This window comes from Sus scrofa, chromosome 2 (genome assembly GCF_054392235.1).
Source record: "Sus scrofa isolate SSC_HxYL_T2T_F1_AM1 chromosome 2, Sscrofa_HxYL_maternal_Yorkshire_Landrace_v2.0, whole genome shotgun sequence".
In the NCBI taxonomy this organism is placed as follows: Eukaryota; Metazoa; Chordata; class Mammalia; order Artiodactyla; family Suidae; genus Sus; species Sus scrofa.
Window position 1 is genome coordinate 94,599,292 of NC_139384.1, and position 16,044 is coordinate 94,615,335.

A 16,044-nucleotide genomic window follows, 5' to 3' on the forward strand; every position below is an offset into this window, starting at 1 on the left:
GCTGGGCAATATCTGCGCCTCAGCTTTGGTAGCGGGTTCGTGTGAATATGCTCACTTTGTGAAGCCGATGCCCTATGCTGTGCTTTTAATGCCCGCACTTCTTTGGCGGCCTGAGGCTCTCCGGGAGGCAGCCTTACAGGGCCGGGGGTGCACCAGGGAAATGCACCAGTTGGCTTCTTTCTTTTTGACTCAACCTGTGTTGACTGAGAGCCTGCGGTATGCCAGGTGGGTTGGTGAAGAGCCAGACAGTACCAGGTAAAACCAATTAGACCCTGGGACCCAGTGAATCCCAAAGAGGGAGTACTGCCTGGGGACTCCGCATCCTTGACTCCCAGGATCTGGAGTCGGCTCATAGTAGTAGAGACTCGAGACCACCCTGCCTTTTGAAAAAATTTCCCTGTGTTCCAAAAAACAGATATTTTAATATCCATTTTGTGAATTTATTTTCAAGGAAATGGCCGGCTTTGCTCTCACTCATCTCCTTTGCTCCAGTGGGACCTGCTCTTTCTGGAAAAGTCATTAAAGTTCACGTAATTCACCATTCTGGTCGCCCACATCTGCACACGATAATGATGATGATGATAAAAACCACTAAGAAGTCCATTATCCATGTGAGCCCTGTTCTAAGCCGTTGTTTTCAGATTAATCATTCAATCCTCACAATTTTATGGGGGAGATGCCAGGTTTCTTCTGATTTTACAGAGGAGGAGGAGAGGGAGGCAAGTGAGGTGAAATAACTTGCCAGTAAGTGGCAGAGCCAGAACTCTGACCCAGGTGGCCTGTCCATGCTGTTAACAGCTGAGGACATTGAAGCCTCCAGGGCTGGAATCCAAACCATCCACCAGTCATCAACAGCTTGGGCATAGATTCCAGTGATCTCCAGCAAGAGGTACTTTGAGAGCCATACACACATCATTGCTCTCAAATGGGTCGATTTGTAAATTTTGAATATGTCATATCCATAAAGTAGTTATCCATTCACTCACCTGCTCCCCTGTCTCCAACTCCCAGATCAACCTTTTTGTCATGAAGCAAACTGTTGCTATGATGGGATCTTAAAAATATAAAGTTTGTAAATTTTGTTTTGGGTTGTTTTCTACCCAGACCATATTCAGCTCACTCCTTGTCCTCTTCAGTTACTTTTTTCCTCCCTTTAAAACTTTGCTCTGATCAGCATCCCAAGGCTTCAGAAGGGATACCCCTGGCTGGATGGTAGCTCCCTAAGGGCTCTGCTACATTTAGTATTAGCATTCCCAGGGTATACCGTTTCCCAGCGCTGCAGTAACAAATTATCACAATCTGGGTGATTTAAAACAGCAGAAATTTATTCTTTCACAATTCTGGAGGCTAGAAGCCTGAAATCAAGATGTTAGCAATGCTATGCTCCCTCTGAAGGGTCTAGGGAAGAATTCTCTGCCTCTTTCTAGCTTCTGGTGGTTGCTGGCAATCCTTGGCATTCCTTGGCTTGTAACTGAATCATTCCAATCTCTGCCTCTGTCATCACAGAGCTCCTTGTCCTGTGTCTCCTCTATGTCCAAATCTCTCTCCTCTTTAAAGACACCAGACATTGAGAGTTCCTTGGTGGCCCGATGTGTTAAGGATCTGGCATTGTCAATGCAGTGGTTCGAGTTGATGCTGTGGCGTGGGTTTGATCCATGGCCCAGAAACTTCCACATGCCACAGGCATGGCAACACACACACACACACACGTCAAAAATAAACAAAAAAGGATACCAGACACTGGATTTAGGGCCGCTCTGGTCCGATATGACCTCATCTTACCTTGATGACATATGCAAAGATATGAAATTTGAGGGTACCCTCTACAACCCAATACAATCCCCAAAAGTCACTGTTAATGAAAATGTACTGCTGGAGCTAAGGATGCAAAGAGGTATAAATCAGAGACATTGTAGTTACAGAGATAGTCCTCTGCGCTCAGAACATTAGTAACCAACAAGATAGGAGATGTTACGAGTCAGCTGCTTAGGGCCAAATGGCAGCTACGTCAGAGGAATTCAGTCAACAGGACACCGTCACTGAGGCTACCACTAAAGGATTTCACTCAGCGTGGAGGGGGATCCAAGCAGGGCCTTAAAGGAAAAGTAGGAAAAGCAAAGGTAAGTAAGGAGGGCTTATCAAAAGCACAGCTCCAAGGAGGAAGGTGTGCCTCGTAGAATCTTACTTCTGAAGTTTCGCTGCAGAAATGAGAGGCTGAAAGGATGTAAATATCTACCATATGGGAGAGCAGAACATGATGAATTGCTTTGACTATAATAACAGTATGCTGTAATTCTGCAGCAATTAGCAGGCTATACAGTGGTCTCTCTTTCATTAACTGTATTTGGTCTTTACGATAATCCTGAGTGTTATCAGAGAAAGGACTATTGTATTCTACAACCAAGGATCCTGGGGCTCAAAGACAAGTAATTTGCAAACCGGCTGCAGAAATGGTGAGAAAAACACGTTGGTCTCAATATTCCTCATTCAGGAATTTCCCCACTGAGTGATGCTGCCTCTTGTGTCGGCCTTCCAGTACTGATTGTGTTGGTCTTGGCCCCCAAGGAAAGCATCTGAAGAACAAGGCAATCCTGCCATGTGAATCCCAAAGTGGAATTGTGATAAAACCTCCCCAGCCATCTGAATTGGTTTCACAAAAGCTTCTGAGGATTTTCTAATATATCAAAGAGTCTCCTTTGGCCTTCAGAGACATAATATGATCCAGAGACATTCTGCAGAACTCAAGTGGTTATCTTAAGGAAATATGGGTTGAATGGAACTTGAAGGCATGCAGAGACACTGGTAAAATGTTTAGGGGAAGTTGAATACAAAAGACAAGAAATTACACCAAAAGATGGTAAGCCAGCAGAAACTGATAATCAAAGCTCTGGGCCTGGGCTGACCAGCATGGAGGCATGTGCACAGATGTGCAAGACTCTATCTTGGCATGTGCAAGACTCTATCTTGGCATGTTTTGGAACCTTTCTAATAGGAACCTGTAACTATGGCTAGCAACTGGAAGCAAATGAGAAACCTAGCCCTGGGCTGAATGTCTGATGCTTTAATATATTTCCCTGGATTTTCCTTTACTTAGCTAGCAGGTAACTTGCCAGATTCTCTGCTGGCTGAGTCTTTCAAGGTATATTTAAGGATGAAATCCTTTTGAATCTAGTGTGATTCACTGAGTTCTTGCTGATACTAAATGCTGCACTGGTTGCTATGGAAGAATACAAAAATATAAAAGACTGTCCCTGACCTTGAAGAAAATCCCATCTAATTTAGGAGACATGAGACATACAGAGTAAACATGACGTGAGGCTGCAGATGGAATTCATAAGCAGCTTCTCATCACTCAGTTCTCTGGATGCAATTACTCTCCCATTAAAAACAATGGCCTAGGAGTTCCCTGGTGGCTCAGGGGGTGAAGGATCAGGTGTTGTCACTTCTGTGGCTCTGGTTACTGCTGTGGCATGTGTTCGATCCCAGGTCTGGGAACTTCTGCAAGCCGTGGGCACAGCTAAAAAGAAAAAAAATATAAAAAATAAAAACTAAAATCAATGGCCTCAATCTCACCTTCCAGCCCTTTCTCCTGATCTGTGGTCTTTATGACATTTATCATTATCTGAAATTAAATTTTTCAGAATTTAATTAATTTATCAAACTCAATGCTTGTTTACTCTAGAAATACTCTAGGCATAATATCCATGAAGACATGGAATTTGTTGTGCTCTTTGCTGTAGTCCTAGCACCTAAAACAATGTTGAACACATATTAGTTGCTCATTAAATATGTGTAAAATAATGAATAAAATGCATCCCAATTGAGAAGGTGCTAAATTGGATTAAGGTATTGTTTCCAACATTGACCTTATAAAAATCACCTAAGCCCCCTGACAAAAAAATTCCCTGGAAATTCTGACTCAGAGTGGGGCCCACGAAGCTTAAGATTTTAAGAAGTATCTCAGGTGACTCTTTCAGTGGGGCTGGATGGGAAACACAAGATTCATGCAATGACTAATAGTGGGTGGGAGAGAAAAAGGGAGTGAAAAGAGCAGATTCCAGAGGTCAGTGGCTGCTCATTGGAATCATCTGGAAGGAGATTTACAGCGTGATGATGTATACAGACTCCAGATCAATGAAATCAGAACCCTTGCCAGGGTGGCCCAGATTTGAGCCTGGTTTTAAAAGTTCATCAGGTGAACTTTTAAGGTCTACAGAAATATTTTATAAGTACTCCAAGTATACTGCTAGGTTGTGCTTGAGTGGTGTCCAGCTTCTTGTGTCCTGCAACTACAATCCTCGATCTCCTAGTCTGGGAGGTATGTGTAGAGGGATTTACACAAAACTTGATTTGTCAAGAACTATAGGAGTTCCCATTGTGGCGCAGTGGAACCGAATCCAACTGTAACCATGAGGTTTTGGGTTTGATCCCTGTACTCATTCAGTGGGTTAAGGATCCCATGTTGCTGTGGCTGTGGTGTAGGCTGGGAGCTATAGCTCTGATTTGACCACTAGCCTGGGAACCTCCATACAACATGAGTGTGATCCTAAAAAACAAACAAACAAACAACAAAAAGAACCCCACAAGAACTCTAGTAGTTTTTTGCTATTGTTTAAAAAAAAAAAAAAAAAGTCATTTAGGAGTTCCCTTGTGTTGCAATGGGTTAAGGATCTGGTGTTGTCGCAGCAGCAGCTCAGGCCCCCTGGTTTAATCCCTGGCCCAGGAACTTCCACATGCCATAGGTGCAGCCAAAAAAAAAAAAAAAAAAAAAAAAGTCATTTAAAGCAAGAACTGGATGTAACCTCTTGTACTTCATGGCTAGAGCAGAAAATACCTACAGTAATATTTTGATGGTGGAAAAGCCAAGCCCCGCTGGGCATAGGCTAGATGGGCAGGAGTGAGTCACAGAGCCCAAATGCTATGCTTCTAAGACAACAGGGAAAGCATAGGAGAACACTGAGTTCCTCTCATGGCCCAGGAAAGAAAGCCAAGGGCGAGATGGGGAAAGAGTTTACAAAGGTGGTTCTCAGCTTGGCTGCCTATTATAATCCCTTGGGGAGCTTAAGGCATTAATGATGCCCAGACTATTCTTAAAGATTCTGCTGTTATGGATTACAGGGATATACTGTGTGTGTGTGTATGTGTGTGTGTCTGTGTGTCTGTGGTGCAGCAGGGTTGTGATATACTGTGTGTGTGTGTATGTGTGTGTGTGTGTCTGTGGTGCAGCAGGGTTGTTAATCAAAGGTTTACAGAGAAAGCAGGGAGCCTGGCACCCTACTCCTGATAAAAACAAGAGCTATCATTATTGAGCAATCACTATGTGCCAGCCACTGGGTTGCCAGATTATCTTTTTTTTTTTTTTTTTTTTTTTTTTTGTCTTTTGTCTTTTTTGGGCCACACCTGTGGCATATGGAGGTTCCCAGGCTAGGGGTAGAATCGGAGCTGTTGCTGCCGGCCTACACCACAGCCACAGCAACACCAAATTGGAGCTGCATCTGCGAACTACACCACAGCTCACAGCAACACTGGATCCTTAACCCACTGAGGCAAGGGATCAAACCTGCAACCTCACGGTTCCTAGTCGGATTTGTTTCCACTGTGCCACAACGGGAACTCCCAGTTTATCTTATCTTATTTATTTATTTATTTATTTTTGTCTTTTTGCCATTTTCTTCGGCTGCTCTCGCGGCATATGGAGGCTCCCAGGCTAGGGGTCTAATCGGAGCTGTAGCCACCAGCCAGCCTATGCCAGAGCCACAGCAACGCTGGATCTGAGCCGAGTGTGCAACCTACACCACAGCTCACGGCAATGCTGGATCGTTAACCCACTGAGCAAGGGCAGGGATCGAACCTGCAACCTCATGGTTCCTAGTCAGATTCGTTAACCACTGCACCACGACGGGAACCCCCAGTTTATCTTATTTAATCTTCACAATCATCTTAGGAGAGAGGCACCTTGGTAGCTCCATTTACAGACATGGACTGAGCCCTAGGGAGGGTCCCGAGGCTCCATACCTAGTGAATCATGGAGCCAGGATGTCAGTCCAGAGCCTGTGTTCATTGTCACTGCTTCAGTCAGAGAAGGACCCAAAGAGAATGTCCTGGAGGAGAAATCCTCTGGGCTAGGAGTCATGTCCAGTCAGTTTTAAGTTGTCTGCTGCACTCGCCAGGTATCACTCTTCACCATCAAGCCTTCAGTGAAGCCTGCCCCACGGCAGCTGGGGTGGGTGGTGCTTTGGGGAAGGGACCAGGAGGGGTGAGATTAGCATGAGGCAGACGAGCGGGGGTAGTGGTGACAGCACGAGTGGCCAAGAGCAACGCCCAGGGGCCAAGCTGGCCAGCTGGCTTTTATAGAAAAGCAGCTACAGTGGGAGAGCCTATTCTCGTAGAGAAATGGTTCACCTAAAGTGAGGGGAGGGAGTGGACGTTGTTCTGTCCATCAGCTGAGGGACTTAAGTCATTGACTGAGGCACTTAAGTCATTCTGCTTGACTCCTAAAGGAAAAGGAGATCCACCATTACAGAGACTTAGGGCTCTCTGCCCTGGCATTACTGTACATAGAATTATGTGTGGCACAGAGCTGAGCACCTGCAAATTTAACCATCCACTCTTATTTATCCTGGTTTTTTATTTAGCTTAAGAATCAACTTTTTATTCCCTTTTTAAAAAATGTATGTATAGCTAGAACTTCCATATGACTCCGCAATCTCACTCTTGGGCATATATCCGGACAAAACTCTACTTAAGAGACACATGCACCTACATGTTCATTGCAACACTATTCACAATAGCCAGGACATGGAAACAACCCAAATGTCCATCAACAGATGATTGGATTCGGAAGATGTGGTATATATACACAATGGAATACTACTCAGCCATAAAAAAGAATGACATAATGCCATTTGCAGCAACATGGATGGAACTAGAGACTCTCATACTGAGTGAAATAAGCCAGAAAGACAAAGACAAATACCATATGATATCACTTATAACTAGAATCTAATGTCCAGCACAAATGAACATCTCCACAGAAAAGAAAATCACGGACTTGGAAAATGGACTTGCGGCTGCCCGATGGGAGAGGGAGGGAGTGGGAGGGATTGGGAGCTTGGGCTTATCAGATACACCTTAGAATAGATTTACAAGGAGATCCTGCTGAATAGCATCCAGAACAATGTCTAGATAGTCATATGGCAACAGAACAAAGGGTGTGGGAAAAAAATGTATATATGTAAGGATAACTTGATCCCCATGCTATACAGTGGGAAAAAAGAAATAAAAAAAAAGGAAAAAAATGTATGTATAGGTGATTTACAATGTTGTGTGGGTTTCAGGTGTATAGCAAGGTGATCAAGTTATACATATGTATATACCTATTATTTTCAGGTTCTTTCCCATTATAGGCTATTGTAAGACCTTGAGAACCAACATTTTTTCTTCCCTTCCTTCCTTCTTTTTTTTTTTTTTTTTTTGGCTTTTTAGGTCTGGACCTATGGTTTAAGGAAGTTCCCAGGCTCCCAGGCTGGGGGTCAAATAAGTTACAGCTGCCTGAAACTTCATGGATACTAGTCAGATCGGGTCCGTTACTGCTGAGCCATGATGGGAACTCCAAAATATTTTCTTAAACCTCTTCGTTTCCATCACCAGCATTTTTGGGGGACCATTTTTATCCAAAGAAACATTTTTTTGTTTTGTTTTGTTTAATCATTTTATGGCAGTTACTGAGTAGGCAATAATGAACAGGGAACAAAAAAGCTGCGCAGAGATGAAGATGTTGGGGGACCGGTGGGGCTCACTTACCAGCTGGGTAACTTGCTTTACCACTTCCTTGCCTCCAGCTTTGAAGGGTATGAGCCAACTTCACATCTCAGCCACAGTGCCACACGTCACTGAACTTCAAGGTGTCTTGTAAATAGCGAAAAACAAATGTTAACTGCTTTTACCTTCAGAAGTATTGCTATTTACACTACAGCTTCAAATGTTTGCATCTACTGTTCCTATTTTTTAGTCCCTGGGCAAAGCAGCCTAAATGAAAGAATATGAAATTACAAATTTGTCCAAGAAATTTAATTTTTTATTGTCTTTTTGTCTTTTCAGGACTGTACCCGCAACATATGGAGGTTCCCAAGCTAGGGGTCAAATCAGAGCTGTAGCTGCAGGACTACACCACAGCCATAGCCACGCTGGATCCTTAACCCACTGAGCAAGGGATCAAACACGAGTTTTCATGGATACTAGTCTGGTTTGTTAACAACTGAGCCACGATGGGAACGCCATGTCCAAAGAATTTAGAAGTTAACTATGCAGCCTACACTGAGGACTTTAAGATGCAGGCAACTTGATTTGACATGGCCTCACATTTTGTTCCCCTTATTTAGAAGGTAAGAGAATCAGAGACATCAGGACGACTGAGTTTAAGCAGAAAATTACCACATTTATTGGCTTTTATGTGTTTAAGAAAGATATGTCCATGGTTTCCTTCTGCAAAGTAGGCTTCAACAAAAATGAAATGAAAAGAAATAGAAGATGAGGGGGTCCAAAGAGACACATATGGAGGTGATGTGTGTTTAGCCCTCAGTCTTGAGAATCTGAAGGGACTTAAAATCCAAGTCCTATGGGCACATGCATTCAATGAACAGAGTAGTTTTCCATGAAAATTGAGTTTGGGCACTATCTCAGATGAAAATGCTTTACTCATCTTTATGCCTGGAATTCCCCAGGTTGAAAAAGACAGATCCCAAGGTGTCCATATTGAAACTCATCCAGTAAGACTTGTGTTTTATTTTCTACCAGTGAGTGTCTCCAACTGTCCTGCTTGTCATTCACCAAGTGAGCAACACTGCTTCCTTCAGACTGTGTAGGTGGCAGGAGTCAGTAGAGCCATCATCACGAAGAATGATGTTGACAATTTTAATCACAACGTATATATTCAGGCAGATACTTCTGGCTGAGAGAGAAAAAATACATGGTACCTAACAGCAAGAGTTCTGAAGTCAGATCACCAGATTTGAATCCCAGGTCTACTACTTGGCAGCTATGTGATTTTGGGCCAAGTCACTTCATCCTGTACCTCAGTTTCCTCATCTGTTAAATGGGGCTAATAGTATTTCCCTCCTCATAGGGTTGGTAAAGATTAAGTAAGTCAATACCTTGAAAGTGCTTTTTTCCTCTTTTACCAAGGACCTGCCATGTTTGCACCAAGACCGTGAAGAAGGTGGCCCGGGTCATCATTGAGAAGTACTCCACGAGCCTGGGCAACGACTTCCACACCACCAAGAGCGTGTGCAAGGAGACTGCCATTATTTCCAGCAAGAAGCTCTGCAACAAGATCGCAGGCTCTGTCACACATCTGATGATGCAGATTCAGGGAGGACTCGTGAGGGGTATCTCCATCAAGCTGCAGGGGAGAAGGAGGAGAGAGAAGAGAGATAACTACATGCCTGAGGTCTCAGCCCTGGATCAGGAGATCACTAAAGTAGACCCTGACACTAAGGAGATGCTGAAACACTTGGACTTTGGCAGTCTGTCCAACCTGCAAATCGCTCATCCTATAGTTGGGGTGAATTTCAAAACACCGCGTGCAGCCGTTTGAATCTTTCTGCTATGCTATCATATTTTCAATAAACCTCAGTCAACAACAACAGCAACAACAAAAAGGAAGTGCTTTTTGACTGGTATGTTAAGGGCCCAATAAATATTAGCTCTTACCCCACTCCCCATCCCCCACCCACATCCTTGCCTTATATACATGGCTGTTTTTACTGGCAGGGTCTAGAGTCTGTACATCCAACTATTCTCCTACATGGGGCCATGTACTTAGTTATCTCAGCCAATTAAGGCAGCCCCACGTCCCTGGCTAATGACCGATATAGGAATGAGCAGATGGTACCATTCTGGCTAATGGGATGCACCTTCTGGGGTGGGGGGGATGTCAGTATTCAGGGAGGTTTCTTTCCCAAAAGATGTGCATTGGAAGAAAACGTTTATTTCTTCTAAGGATGCTGTTCCTGCATCTACACCTGCTCGTAATAGAAGAGCCATCTTGCATTGTGCAGGGAGCTGGAAGAAAGATGGAAACAGTCATGACGTTGTAGGGTTAAAGAATTTACCAACCCTGGAGTTCCCGTCGTGGCTCAGTGGTCAAAGATGAGGGTTCAATCCCTGGACTTGCTCAGCGGGTTAAGGATCCAGCATGGCTGTGGCTGTGGTGTAGGCTGGCAGCTACAGCTCCAATTCGACCACTAGCCTAGGAACCCCCATAAGCCATGGGGGAGGCCCTAAAAAGACAAAATACACAAAGAAAAAAAAAAAAAGAATTAACACCAACCCCAAATTTCCTACCTCTAGACTTATCATAAGAAATGATAAATTTTCTACTTTGAATAAGGTTTTGTTTTGATACCTGAAAACATCCTAATATTTCTTGAGTATCTTGTATGTTCAAGATATTTTATGGGGAGTTCCCATTGTGGCTCAGTGGTAACAAACCTGACTAGTATCCATGAGGACGTGGGTTTGATTCCTGGCTCTGCTCAGTGTGTTAAGGATCTGGTGTTGCTGTGAGTTGTGGTGTAGGTTGCATATGCAGCTTGGATCCTGCATGGTTGTGGCAGTGGTGTAGGCCGGCAGCTATAGCTCCGATTCGACTCCTAGCCTGGGAACCTCCATATGCCACCAGTGTGGCCCTAAAATGATAAAAAAAAAAAAAAAAAAAAGAAAAGAAAGAAAAAAAGAAAAAAGAAAAAGAGAAACAGCTATTTTATGGGAAACACAAAGTATAAAGCCATAAACCTGACTTCACCAAGTTTTCCAGCTACTTGAGGGAGATAAGCCCCGAACAGAAAATAATACCAAAACGTAAATATTAAGTTCTTGGCATGAGAAAGCAAGACAAGAGGTCATATATGAGGAGAGGGCTCAAAGAATAAGGAAAACATAGATGGACAGTAGGAGAGGGAACATTCCTGGTCGTGTAAACAAATGCTGTGTAGAGTCAGGGACTGTATTCGTTGCTAGGGCAGCTATAATAAAATACGACAAATTGAGTGGCTTAAACAACCGAAAGTTATTTCTCACAGTTCTGGAGGGTAGAAGTCCAAGGTCCAAGAGTCGACAGGGCTGATCCATCCTGAGGCCTCCCTTCTTTGTTTGCAGACGACTGTCGTTTTGCTGTGTCCTTACATGGTCTTTTACATGCACCCCTGGGGTCCCTTTGTGTGTCTAAGGTTTTTCAAGTCAGGACACCAGTCCGACTGCATGAGGACCTACTTTAAAGGCCTTGTTTTAAGTTAATCATCTCTTTAAAGGTTCCATCTCCAAAGATGGTCACATTCTCAAGTACTGGGGGTTAGGACCTCGACATAGGAATTTTGAAACCATTCAGCCCATAATAAGATTCAAAAAGGAGTTTAAGAGTGAATCAAAGGCTGGAGATGAAGCTGAAAGGTTGGGTCAGGACCAGAGAGTAGGGGTCTTGGATGTTGGGCCTACATTTTCCTCTTGCAGCAGCAGCAGGGAAGTAAAATAGACCTTTGGGAAGAATAATTTGGCACAGCGTGCTGCAGGGTTTCCTAAGGGAAAGAACTGGGGTGAGAGAAATGGGATAGGGTTGCACATAGTGTAGTCCTGATAAAGGACTGAACTCGGGAGGGGAAGCCGAAGGGAATGAATGGAAGAGAACTAGGGGGGAAAAGGACAAGACGGATGCTTGCACGTGTCCAGCAATCGGGCCAGGAGAAGCCTGTGCCATGATTCAAGTCTTAAAAGGAAGTATTATCTTCTGCTAACAGGATTGTGACACTGGGGTTCCAGTTTTCTAAAACCTGTCTGAAAGGGAACAGACTTCCTTGTTGGGTGTGGATTATCCTGGAGATGCTCAAGAAGTTAGTTCTACAGAAAGGATACAAATATCAGAGAAGATTGTATTATGAGATATTCTTGCAGATCCTTCATATTCATATGGCTTAGGGCCTGGAAGCTTGAATATTTCATTTAGAATTCTGAACAGGCAAATCATCTAGCCAAAACCCCAAATGGCCCAGTCTTCTCACAGAGCTCTCTGGACCCCAACTCTGTTTGGAGTAGACCTCTTTGTTGTTTAGTTTGGGCAATACTCAACATGCCTCCTCTAGGTGTTATATCAGTTAGCAGTTTGTATATTTAATGCTACATAGGCTTGGATAATTTAAGAATTTGGTTGCTAAAATGAAAACTCAGAATTGCAAGATTTCTTGTACTATAAACTAAGAATGTGAGACTTCTGTCAATTGCAATCATTAAAGGAAATACCTGCTCTTAATTATTTTTAAAAAAATATTTTTTGGAGTTTCCATCATGGCTCAGTGGTTAATGAATATGACTAGCATCCATAAGGACACAGGTTCAATCCCTGACCTTTCTCAGTGGGTTAAGGAGCTGGCATTGTCGTGAGCTGTGGTGTAGGTCACAGATATAGCTTGGATCCTGAATTGCTGTGGTTGTGACATAGCCCGGCAGCTATAGCTCCAATTTGACTCCTAGCCTGATAACCTCCACATGTCGTAGGGGCAGCCCTAAAACAAAAACAACAAAAAAAAATTTTTTTTAAAACACAAAATAGGGAGTTCCCATCATGGCTCAGCAGAAACAAATCTGACTAGTGTTCACGAGGATGCAGTTTTGATCCCTGGCCTTGCTCAGTGGGTTAAGGATCTGGAGTTGCCATGGCTGTGGTGTAGGCTGGCAACTGCAGCTCGGCTTTGACCCCTAGCCTGGGAACTTCCACATGCCGCCAGTGTGGCCCTAAAAAGAAAAAAAGATATAAAACACAAAGACACGTGTGTGTGTGAAAGCAAACTGTACAAGTATCCTTCCACCTTTCCCAGTCCAACTCTTTTAAGGACAGGTACTGCCAAGTTTTATTTGTAGCATTCCAGACCTTTAACTTGCCATCCTCCACCCCGCATGCACACTTATACATACAAATATACATTTCATAGCTTCTAAAGTAGATACAGCACACATAAAAATATGTATACTTATGACCATGTATTATCTATGTGCTCAAAGGTATTTAATTTTTAATTAATACTACCAAGATTTGTATTAAACATTGTCTAACAATTTACATTCTTTCATTTACTTCTATATACATTTTCCCATGTTACTACATGTATTCCCAATTGGTCCATGTTTTAGATATCTCCTTAAGTAATAAAAGCCAAATATATGGGGTAGATTACTCAAAAATTAGAAAAATAGGGTAGTCTAAGAAAATAATGTGGTAATAAAATTCTCATCAATTCTCAGACACTACAACACGTGGGGTCATTCTATCTTAAACATTTTCAATGGACTTTTAAAGGAAAAAAAACCAAACTGATCTATCTTTACAGTTTTATTAATAGGCAAACATTTCCAGGTGCTCGTTTTCCAGGTGCTCTCTTTCCAGGTAGTTACAATTTTTATCTGAATAGAGAGAACACATATACAGAACCAATTTCAAAAAGTCCTTTCCCCTCAGTTCCCTGGTCCCATAATTGTTCTTTCCTCAGACAGCTGTTGACAACTTTCTTGTGCCTTCTAAAGATATTTAAGATTCTGTACATTTAAATTGAGAAAATATCAAAAAGCAGCACCATATTGCTCCTCCCCCTTCCTCCAATTCTAGTACTTGCTAGAGTAATTTTTATTGCAACTTTGACTTCTCTAACCAAATGAGGGAGAACGTATAGAGTTAGGCCACAGATTTAATGAGTGTATTTGGGAATCGGGGGAATGGCAGAGAAGAGTAAGATGGCTATCAAAGGATTGAGACAGACCTTTATGAAGAAAGCTTATAAAACTGTTAAATCCACACTCAATTCATTTTTTGTTCTAAGACTTATTAGCACAGCTATAATTCTATCTATACTACATTTTATGAAACTTAAAACTTTCATAATTTCACATTTTGATGTCAAGATAAATTCCAAGTAAATGGGCTTTTCTTTTTAAGTAGATTCACTTCACTGGAGACTTTTCAGGACCAGTGATCACTTGTATTTGTATCCTTACTTCCCACAAGGAACAACTTATTTATGTAAAAGCAAAGGTGTTGATTTAAAGATTAGTTTTAAGTTTATGTTAGTTAAAAGAAAGCCAGAAAGTCAATGCGGTTTATGTCAGAAATGCTTTTATTTCTATGGCAAAAAATTATTAATCTTACTACAATAGTTGAAGAGTTGTATTTTTTCTTGCAACATAAACACATATCTTAAGCAGCAACTCATAAAGTGTGTGTTAAATAGGTTCACCAGCCCACATGAGACAAAACAGGAACATTGGTTAATAATATGAACAATTACCTAACACATTATTAAGACAACAAGGCTTCAGAATGTTAGTTCCTCACATTCCACATAGAACTTCCAATGCTTATCCATTATATGGCATGGGAGAAATTCTTGATCGCTGATTAACAGTATTTCATTTATATGAAGATATTGTGGAATGCTTTGCATTGACCCTCCTGAAGTTCCTGTTTAAAGAAGTATCAATAAATTAAAAACTTCCTCTTAAAATAAGGTTTAATTAACTAACTACAAACCCTAGACTAGTCAAGTCTATGAGCATGCAAAACAGGCCTTCTGATGAGATCATTCTTCACTCACTCCATTTTCTATACACAAGATAAAGTTATAAATCACCACGGATCAATTTTGGAAGAAAGCAGCCTATTTGCAGTCTAAACCACCAAGGCACAAAAAGGATAACTGAAGCTTAGGAGGGTATACAAAACCTCTCTGTGCCTCAATTTGCAATACATCGAGAATAAAACAGTTGTGAAGATTAAATGTGAGATACTGCATGTGAAATGGCTGGCTACTGCCTAATACAGAGCAAACGCTCAATAAATACTAGCTGGTATGGCTCTCAATATTTATTACGTAAAAGAGTATTAGGCTGAAAGGCGGATGATCAGTTTTCTAGGCCACATAAACTTGGTTGTGATCTCGGGCAACTTATGTGACTTCTCTAGACATAGCTCCTCTGAGAGGTAAGAGAGTTTGATGATCAACAGGGTCCCTTTAAGCGCTGCCAATCGAGTCGATGAATCTAAAACTGGCTTCTTTAACCTTCCCTGATAGTCTCAGAGATTCCTTTCTTGGAGATGACTATAAGCACTATCACTCAGCTAACAGACATACCATATAGCCCCAAAGCTTTGTTTACAATTCTAAGCAGTACGCATGTACGCATGGGCATGGACATCTGGGGCTTCTGATGCCCAGCACACATTAATTCTCCTAACGGAGATCCCACCCTAATTTGCTTCTGGAGGACCATCCCTTTCCCCCACACTTGGGCCATGAACTTCTGGTGGAACTGTTCTCAGCTGCGAGGCTGAACCACACGGCCTCCACTTTGTCAGCTCCATCTTAGGCCTGCAGTCCTAACTCTCCCTTTGTGGCAGGACTGTGCTACTCACAAGGAATGCACCCAAGCCCGCTTGGCTCCCTATCTACTTTCACCCTTGCCTTCATCTGATATGAAAGCTGGAAGAGTGCCTTTTGCTGACGCAGATGGTTGGTTCATAGTCATGAGACCCCTGGAGAAGGGTGAGGAGGAAAAATGGCAGGCGCCTACCAGTTGTGAAGATGAAATGCTTCTCCCTAGTATTCAGATTCTAATTTTAGCTTTGGTCCCTTTAAACCCCTCTGGCTCCTTCTGAAGGTACAGAGTGCAGCTGTGAATGCTCCTGGGTCATCTCCTCCTGATCCTTCCGGCTTATAACATCTGACCCACAATAAACGTTGTAACTGCACTTTATGGAATCACCTGCTTATTTTTGGTCTTAAAGCTCCTTCTCAGTTCAGGGGATATTATTTGATATCTCTGCCTTCCAACATCAACCTCTTGAGTTGTTTAGATCTGAGCCAAGGCACTGATTCAGGGTAGGAGCATGACCCATTCAGAGTGAAGGAGATGCAATGAGATCTTTGTTACGCCTTCTGGGAAAGTCACATCCAAATTCTTTCCCTCTGGACTCAGCTCTGGAAGCATATAGCTCTGGGATGATGA

General features: G+C 42.6%; 1 protein-coding gene and 1 pseudogene across 2 annotated transcripts in view; one reads left to right on the forward strand and one right to left on the reverse strand.

The window, feature by feature from the left end:
• Nucleotides 1–67: 67 nt before the first annotated feature.
• On the forward strand, nt 68–9,595 carry LOC100516902 (small ribosomal subunit protein eS17 pseudogene; annotated as a pseudogene).
• Nucleotides 9,596–14,138: 4,543 nt separating this feature from the next.
• ANKRD31 (ankyrin repeat domain 31) overlaps nt 14,139–16,044 on the reverse strand; it is a 171,987-nt gene continuing 170,081 nt past the window's right edge. For both annotated transcript variants that reach the window (XM_085013838.1, XM_085013837.1), the window contains exon 26: nt 14,139–14,500. In XM_085013838.1, the coding sequence (XP_084869964.1) occupies nt 14,355–14,500 (146 nt within the window). In that variant the 3' untranslated portion in view covers nt 14,139–14,354. The remainder of the gene's footprint in view (nt 14,501–16,044) is intronic.